The sequence below is a fragment of the Oryzias melastigma genome, linkage group LG20, assembly GCF_002922805.2.
Source record: "Oryzias melastigma strain HK-1 linkage group LG20, ASM292280v2, whole genome shotgun sequence".
Taxonomy (NCBI): domain Eukaryota; kingdom Metazoa; phylum Chordata; class Actinopteri; order Beloniformes; family Adrianichthyidae; genus Oryzias; species Oryzias melastigma.
Window position 1 is genome coordinate 19,515,652 of NC_050531.1, and position 9,364 is coordinate 19,525,015.

General features: G+C 41.2%; 1 protein-coding gene across 3 annotated transcripts in view; it reads left to right on the forward strand.

The window, feature by feature from the left end:
• Positions 1 to 8,667, forward strand: part of znf438 (zinc finger protein 438) — a 65,124-nt gene extending 56,457 nt beyond the window's left edge. For 2 of the 3 annotated variants that reach the window (XM_024279605.2, XM_024279604.2), the window contains exons 3-4: positions 3,453 to 5,171; positions 5,239 to 6,499. In XM_024279605.2, the coding sequence (XP_024135373.1) occupies positions 3,481 to 5,171; positions 5,239 to 5,818 (2,271 nt within the window). In that variant the 5' untranslated portion in view covers positions 3,453 to 3,480 and the 3' untranslated portion in view covers positions 5,819 to 6,499. Of the gene's footprint in view, positions 1 to 3,452; positions 5,172 to 5,238; positions 6,500 to 8,273 lie in introns of those variants that run through there. The other variant, XM_024279606.2, reaches the window with a different exon arrangement.
• The last annotated feature ends 697 nt before the right edge of the window (positions 8,668 to 9,364 follow it).

The following is a 9,364-nucleotide window of genomic DNA, read 5'->3' on the forward strand; positions in this document are numbered from 1 at the left end:
AGTGGATAGAAGTCTTTTGGGGTTTCACATGAATAATTCAGGTTTTTGTCCCAAAACAAAATTTATAAACAAAATTAAACATTTTGATAGTATTTTTGTTGGTAAGGGCCTATAAACTTCTATAAATGTGTTCTAAACTAAGTTTGAAGCTACAACTTGTTGCTGAGGTGTTGGAGCTACAATAGAAGCTTAACAAGCCAAAAAAAAGATGTTTTTTGATGATTCTTGACCTTTGTTTTGTCCTCGCCTTTGCTCAAACTGTGTGCTGTCATGTGCGGAGATCATTATCAGCAGAATGAGGCTCTTAGAGTGACTTGCTTTCTCCTCTCTTTCCTTGAAGATCCTCCTGAGGAGACAGAATGATGACAGGGCAAGTAGACAGCGAGAGTTACATCAGTACCTGGAAAAAAAACCTCTTTGCTCATCTTTTTCATGTTTTTTTTCCTCCTATGTCCGTGTAGTTGTTAAAGTTGCTCATTAGGCTGATAGATGCACACATCACACTAAAAGTATCCACACAGAGGGGAATAACGGGCAGAGTGCTGGCTTCAAATATTAATACAGCCGGGATTATAGCGGTAACAGAGGTTGTGCTGTTGATCCGTGCAGGAAGGAGGAGAGCTACATGTGGCCTGAGGCCGTGTCTCCTTCACTTGTCTCGTGTATCAGAGTTCTTCTGTGATACATCTCAGAAAGTACAAGTGTTTTAAAAGCGATGGCTCCAGGGCCTCGGGATATCGGTGTGAGCTCAGACTGGAATAAAACGAGGATGTAATGCCTTCCAGTAGGAATGTGAAAACCCGTCCAGCCTGACAGCAGCACTTTGTACATAGCTAAAAGCATATCTTTGTCAATTAGTCACCTCATTTTGAATATCATCCTCATATTAGGGCTGGGCCACATGGCCAAAAAGGAAAATATTTCATTTGTTTACACCAAATTTGACTTTAGTCCATTTTTTTCTCCTTTTCTTCACTTTCTTTAACAGAAATTAAAAATTACATAATTTATTTAACGAAAATTATTCTATTTTAACATCTTTGGAAGTTGGCCTGAGTACAAGTACAAATGCAACTAAATACAAGCAGTAAAAATGTTTATAAAACATTGTAGGAGGTGTCTTGTTAGCTCAACAAATTCAAATTTATTGATATAAAATGATTTATTGCCCAACCCTAACTAAAATATTTCAAATGTTTTGTAATGTGGCTGTTTGTGAACCCAATTCAGGCTCGTACAAAACCAAGACATGCTCGTTTTTATTTACCATTCACTTCTGCATCACTTGAGTTTTTCATTATACATTGTTCCCTCGCTAAATCTCAGTTTACTTTTCGTGATTTTGCTGTTTCACAGATTTTTTACAATTTTGATTGCTTTTTTTAACAGTACACTGTGTTCTGCAACCTGGTTTGTTGTTGATCTTGTCAATCAACTCTTCTGTCCAGTGACTCCTGTAAAGAGACTCAGCACATGCAGTTCGCTAAAGTTACATACATCTTCAACCGCAATCAGATCTGTGTTTTGATTTTATAATACCAAACTTATTTTTCTACAAAGGTTTTGAGAGTTTAAAGAAGAGAGAAAAGTGCGAAAATGTTCATGTCTGAAAAAAAAACGTAGAAAGTGTGTTGTAAGGGGACAAAAAAATGTCCGAAACCTTTGCTGTTCTAAAATAAACTTAACTATTGCAACCTTCAAATGTTCTATATTTTAGGTTTCAAAACTCAATATTTCAACTTCAAATCTTTTTTTTTTTTTTTTCGAATCTGAAAATTTCAGTTTGACATTTTTTGGCCCTGTTGGGGCAGGGCTGACACCAAGGACCAATCAAAATCGATGAGGGTGGTAATTTCAGTTCCAGTGCTTTCACTGACTCCTAGACCTGTAAAAATTACGTTCAGAAAATGGCTGTTTCGTCTGTACTATCATAGTCTGAAGTTGTAAAAAAGCAGAGTTTTATTGCATACAAACTGCGCATCCAAAACACTGTTCAATTGCCACAAAAAATAGATTTAGGGTTTGGCTACCCTTTAACCTTACAGCAGTGATAGGCATAATTTGGAATTTGACTCTTTATTTCTTGACACAATAAACTTTTTTCTGCTAGTTCAGCTCTATGCTTCAGCATTCTAGAATTGAGTTAAAAGGCGTTACCTTCCTCCAATATACTTTCACCTCTTTCCTCATCTGCCAGCAGGAACACACATTATGATGTTTTTTCTGTTGTATGTTCAGCCAAAGTCACAGTTGAAGTGAAATCAGCTATCCGCTCAGAGGATGAAAATCTTTAGTTTTTATGGAGTCATAATGCAGTAGGGGCACTATATAAATAATCTGCACAGAAACACTTCCAGCTGTTAAACAATATGCCTGAGCACTTTTTCTTTTCTTCTTTACTGGAATGTGTGGAGCTTCATGCTTTAGAATGAAATTAAACATCTTTTTTTTTTTTTTTGGTCCATGTGGAAATGACTGCGTTGGACGTTTTCCTTTTGTAACACCTCCAGATTGCCCCCTGTGCCAATCGCCGTTATGGTGTGGAGTTTGAACTTTGGCTGGATCAAATGCTGCTATTGAAAGTCAGGTCATCATGTGGAATTGGAACCTCAGGGTCTGCTTACAATTAGGCCCTTTGAAGCTTTCCGCTGCAATCTCTCCTTTTGATATAAAGATGCGGTATTGATATAAACGAAGGCCGTTTTTCCCCTCTGTTTGTGTAACCATACCTTTTGATTGATGGAAGGAAACGGTGTTGTAGATTGAGATAATAAAGACTTGTTTAAAGCTCCCTTTGAGGTTACAGTCCCACCGTAGAATTCGGCAGTAATTCATATCAGCACAGTTTGAAAAGGTGAAATCCTGTAAAGAAACGCCTCATCCCCATCGGCAAAGCATGAAATGTTATTAGTGAGCAAGGTATAATTTTTTTCAAGGGGCATCCTCTTTGCCTTTGGACACATTTTTAGAGCTGGTCAGTGGAAGGGGAGAAGAGACAGAGGCCCTCTTCAACTGGTAAAGTTGCCGCCGTCGGGCAACTTTCACGCTCCACCGACTGACTGTTCCAGGAAATGGGGGTGGGGGGGCACGATGAGCCCCTTTAAGATCCTCAGCGTGTACCATGGCTGCATGCTGGGTGCATATCAAAGGTGGCAGTCTGTCCTTAGCCCGGGGGAGAGACACGGCTCTGTGTGTGACCAAAGATGCATGGATAATAGGACAGCTTGTCACACTTGTACAAATGCATGTAGTTTTTGTCAGAGCATGTTTGTCTCTGCCTCTGCCTGGCTCGCAAAGTGATGAAACCATTAAAAAATGGAGAACGTGTACATTGAGGTCACATTTATTCAATCAAGACCGGAAATTTTTTGAAGAAACCTCAGCTAGTCCTTCTGCCGTGGTCATAAATTGGATACAAAAGCATAACTCAATTCTTGTTTTCTTTGTTGCAGTTGGTAGCAAAAGAGACCATCCCATCAGATGAAGAGCCTTCAGTTTCGGAGCATTGCCCCCAAGGCCCCAGCTGTGGTGCCCTCCCCATCCCCTGCAGCCCTGCCCTGCCAACCTCCATCTGTCCTTCCCGAGGGTACCACTGCCTCAAGCCCCAAGTCCATCCTTGTGCCCGCACAAAACTATGCACTCATGCAAATAGCAGGTCAAGAAGGTACATTCTCTTTGGTGGCGCTCCCCCCTGCTGTATCTTCTCAGACGCCACAGCAACAAACCCAGACAATTCAGAAGAACCTCAAGTTACCAATACCCAGATACCAGTCGATGAGGAACAAGGGGTCTTCTGATAAGGTAAAATCCCCAACACTGGCTTCCAACTTAAAAGTGGCCTCCAGTACTCAGACGGTGGTGAGTGGAGTCAAGAAGAAGATACAAGAGGCCAAGTACGCAAGTGAAACCTTTATACCAAAAGAGGAGCCTTCGGAGCAGGTCATTCTCATTGACCCAACCTCCTCGGACATCTCTGTCAGTGCTCTCCTACCAGAAAACGCTGTCCTCTATCAAGGTTCTCAGCTGGAGCCGACGCCCGACAGCTCAGAACGACCTGCAAGCCTCATTCAAAAGGTTGAGTTTCCTACTCCTGCTGCTGCCACAAGCTCCACTACCAAACCCTCTGAGGAAAATCAAAGTCTGCTGTCAAAACTTACTGCAGCTCAGACTCAGAGCGGCATTGCTGTCCTATCACCGGCCATTTTCAGTAAAGCAGTCCAAATTATTCCTTCTCCACCGAAGGGTAAGCTGCCCATTCTACCCTACTCTAAAATGAAGAGTACCCTCATCCCAGTGAACAAGCCCAATAGTCGATCCCCAGAAAGGAAAAATTTCTCTGTACAGTCAGGACTACAGAACCCCTTAGAAAGTCCAACCAAGAAACTAAAGTCGACTGAAGCCACAACCAAGAACCAGGTACCAAATTTAATTCAACAGCCCCACATTAAGGCCACACCCGTGTCTGTTACTCTGCCAAAACCTCCTGGCAAAAAGAGGGGAAGAAAGAGGAAAACCGTGGAAGACATTTTGGCCTTTGAGGCTCGAAAGAAAAGGTCTTTGTCCTTCTTCCGAAGAAGGACTCCTGAGAAAGTACCAGCAGTTATTCCAAGTTCCAAACAGAAAGAGTTTGACATTTCAAAGAAATATCGCACCATTCGACCTAAGCCTGTGCTGGTGATGGAAACCGTTCCCCAGCTTGTTAGCTTACCCGCCATTACTCCCAATAGCAAAGAACAGGAACTCCTATTCAGTCCTCAGATCGCTACGACAACCAAAGTCCTTGACTGTCTCCCACAGCCCGCCTCGGTCAGTGTCCACCTCAGAGGAGGGTCCCATCCCAGGATGTTCTTGGGAAGCCGTCCGCTCTACTGCTGCTCCATCTGCAGCCGCTGTTTCCAGTTCAAGCACCACCTCCAGAGCCACATGAACACACACACCAACAGTCGGCCCTACATCTGCCCCTTGTGCCGCAAAGCATACGCACACAGAGGAAGCCTGAGCACTCACATGAAGCTTCACCACACCGAGGTCCGACCACGCCGTTCGCTGTGCTGCGAGTTCTGCCAGAAGGCTTTTGGATACGTGGGGGTGTACTTTCGTCATCTGAGAGAGGTTCATAAAGTGGTGCTGACGGTGGAGCCATCAGTCTGCCAACACGAGGATTCAAACAGGTAATGGCTTTACCCTTTGAGCAGGTTTTGTGCATGCATGATGGATTGTCTATGTATTTCTCACCAGAGACGCCTCACCAGAGCCAGAACAAGATCCTGAAGACCCTGTGGAGCTACAAATCAAATGTGGCCGCTGCCAGGCCGTCACTCCCACCTTTGCTGACATGAAGATGCATTTGCTGTACGTGCACGAAGAAAACATTCCCACCCAGCCTCACGATGGCCAAACGCTGGGCAATCGCGATGCTGAGAACGAGCTGGTGAAGCACGCAGCTCATTACTGGCGACAGCTAAATGAGAAGCGCAACCTGGTCAAGTGTGGCAGCTGTGATGAAGAATTCTTCTCCCTCTTCAAGCTCAAGAAGCACATTATGTCCCAGCACTGTGGTAAGCTTGGGGAGGGCGGTGGAACAGCATCCCTACTAGATACCACTGGGAACTTTAGCGTACTGGCAGCAGGGGCAGCTTTTAACTGTGTGCTCTGCAGCAAAGTGTTGGCCACTAAAGAGATGGTTATGGAGCACTGGAGGAGTCACCACCACTGTGAACAGTCCAGCCTGCTGTGGGATGCTCTGAGCTCCTACCCCGGGCAGGAAGAGTGGGAGGCAGACGGGGGTCTGGACACTCCTGATCCAAGCCCAGATTAGATCTTTAATGTAGCTCCTTCTCAAAAACACTCAAAATCATCAGCACATGGTTCAAAAGTTGCATTAAACCTTTTTATATATGATTCACCATACAGGTATGTAAAAAGCGAGTAGACTCTATCTAAACTTTAGGTATAATGAGTCACAAGATATGAGGTATTAGAACTAGTTACGGTATTACAATTAAATTACTATAACTCCTTATAACTTTCTACACTGGGATATTTTATTTGGAGATATTGATTAAGAAAGTTGCATGAGCAGTTGAAGATCATTACGCGTCAATAGAACACTTGAACTCCAAGCAAGTTCACCTCAAAGTCAAACTTTGTTTTGTTCTTTCTGTCTATCAAATATCATCTATTTACCTAAAGTCAGGAGATACACCGGTGCGTCTGTGGTACATCTCACTTGCATTGCTTGGGGAGTCCGCCTCATGACCCCCAATTACTTCACATTGTCTCTGCTGCGTCTCTAGTCCGTTCCCCTCCCCCCGGCCTCTGGAGACGGTGTTTGTCCTGCCACCCCCCTATCAAGCAGCACCAAGTCCATGGTAAATGGACTCTGTAAAAAGTGAAACATTTGATCAATTAGCAAAAGTTCGGTAATATGTTACATTTTAAATTATTAGTTTTAATCAAATTAAACTAATTTAGAAAGCGAAAATTTAATTTGATAAAATTAATATTTTTAAACTTAACAGATTAAAAAGCTTTTGTTAATTGATCAAATGTTTCACATTTTTACTGTGTATGTTTTATGTTATAAATGATGTTACGTTTTTAAACTTCCAAAATTAAACTTTTTTCGTCCACAGTGAAGATGGAGGATGGTGTTATTGTGCATTATTGCGTGAGCACATCAACATTGGATATAAAATAACATTTTGTAAATTTTTATTTTGAAAGTACAACGGAAGCTTTTATTTTGAAATCTGTTTTCCTTTTCCCACTTCTCCGGCTTTATGTCACGAAATTGACGCATCGACAGACTGGATCTAGAACTTAAGAAGGACGAACATCAGACAAAGCAAAGGCGATGTAAACATTCCTATTGATTAATGAATGTTCTATTTTTGTTTTTGTCAACGCAACGGAGAAGGATCGCGGACGTACTAGTGTAAATCCACCTTGAGTTTAACTTAATAAATAACCCTGTAAATGAAAAATATAAGAAGAAACAAAAAGAAAGTTTGAGTTGTAGCTCTTCAAACGTATCATTTTCCTACTGTTTTGATTGCACTGTCCTGCTTTAGGAGTTTGAGACTTTTATTTATTATCCTGTTGAAAAAATGATTGCAAAGTTTTTTTTTAATTTTTTTTTTGAGTGTAATCCATCAAGCAGTAAAACTGTTTTCGAGGCTTGTCACCCTTTGAATCATCCAAAAATGTTAGCTTTAACTCTTTAACTTCACTCCTTCCTTTTTGATGCATGCGGCTTCTGCACACTTAAATCCACAGACGATTGCTAAATCTTTTTTTCTATTAACTCCATAGTTTACTGTCTGAATCCAAGGATGTGTTAGTTTTTAGCTCACTTGCTGAGATCAGGTCAGGTCTAAGGATCAGATCTGCTTTGATTTCTGAGGAGTTCACGTTTTAGTCTTTTATTATGAAATCCTGCACAATTTTTGCATGGCTGGATAGCACTTACAGAAACTAACGCAGCATTGCAATAGTAAAAAATAAAAATCCTCCCTTAGCCTTAAATTATTAAAGATGGTAAAGATCCATATCTGTACTACGTTTTAGTCTCAAGTATTGAAAGATTTAGGAATTTGTATTGGCAGCTCACAGTCTTACTAAAGCCACCAAACCAGCACCCAAAGGACACTTTGTGGCCTTCTAAAAGAACAGAAGAGGATACAAGCCCACAGTGGTCATCTATGATGTGTGGCATCATCGCTAAGCTGAGTTTTGATTTTACGCCTACATGTGTGTTTAGTGACATGCCAAGGGTCTATCTAACTGGTGATTGTATAAGTGAGTACTGTTTATGATTTAGTAACCTGCTGACCTGTCGTTGCCAGCTCATGTATGCACCTGTGGAGTTTCGTGCACCCAGACTAAGTAAATATAAACTGTTGTCAAGTCCAGATAAATATGCTATTTTATACTGTAGGTTTATACAGAGGTCTTTTTGGTCTATATGCTTGTGAAGGGTCCAGTCCGGGCCAGCACTGAGACATTTATGTTTGCTTCTTATTTTTGTTTTGAGGAGGGGGGGGCATTAATACATGTAGCTCTGTTTGTTGTCTGTGTTGATCTTTTTTTATGAAGAAAAAAAATTCACAGGGTCAAGTGAATGTTCCTGAATGTTTAAAAACAGCTTTCTAAAGTATATATATATATATATATATATGCTACATAGACTCATTATATAGATAGAATATAGAGATATATTGAAAAAAAATTATATATATATATTTACATAGTCACTTCTGCTGCTTTTTCAGTCTCAGTGGAGTGCAGTGAGATGCATATACTATTGATCCAGAAGCCATCTAGAGCTGTCCTTATGTCTGACACTAAAGATAGGAGTGTGAATGGAGGCCAACCCGCCGGGCTGCAATGCATGCTGGTCGGTGTTGTCCTGCACTCTCAAGCTCTGACGCAAAGCAGGAAGTGACAGAATTCAGGTCAGTCTCCTCTTTTCCTCAGCTACATAGAAACCTGCATAACTGTCTGCACAAGTTGGGAAGTGACACGATGTGTTTGACTCACTTCATTTGTTGGTTGTGTCCTTGGAAAAACAAAAGAAAACAAAAAAAAGACTGAAAGTGTTTGTGATTGTGACTGTTTGTGTACCTGAAGAACCTGATGTGAGAATAAAGTTTGAAGACAAAGAAAGCACCTGTCCTCCTGCATTTATTTATTTTCACTTATTATCATAGTTATGCTAACGTGGCCCTTTGAATTGAGGATTGAAGCTCATTTGTAAACAAAAGCAAGAGAAACCAGGTGCAGTTCACCAAGAAACCACTAGGGGCTTGTGAAGCAAACAAGTCCCATGTACTCCAATGGAGAATGGGCCAACTTTGACACAAAAAGTGTATCAGTACTTAAAGTGTAGCTTTCTTTTTTTTTCTTTTTTTTAGAAAATTTTGCAGAAATGTCTTGATTTGTGGCTGTAAAAATCTTTCAGTCAATTGTCCATTTTCCCATACCCACCAAAAATCTGAGACTTTTAGCAATTTCTATGAAATAACTGATAGGTTCAACTAAGTTGTATAGCAGTTGTATATAGTTGTATTGGTAAAATAGGGGGGACATATTGTATAAGATCGTAACCAATGAATACCTCAACAAAGCCAGTATTTATAGAGTCAACAGGCACCAATGTGTGTTGTTTCATTTACTGACTTTCCTTAAAGTGTAACCAAACAGGGAAGTTGGAGGCTGACTCCACCCACAGCCGAAATTTAAAATCCAGTCGGGGGGGGGGGGCTTTGGAACAGGACTGTTATCATTGCTGGAGCTGCAAAATCATAACGTGGGACTTAAATGGTTTGACCAATCACGGAATTCAAATGTTACACATTGGTTC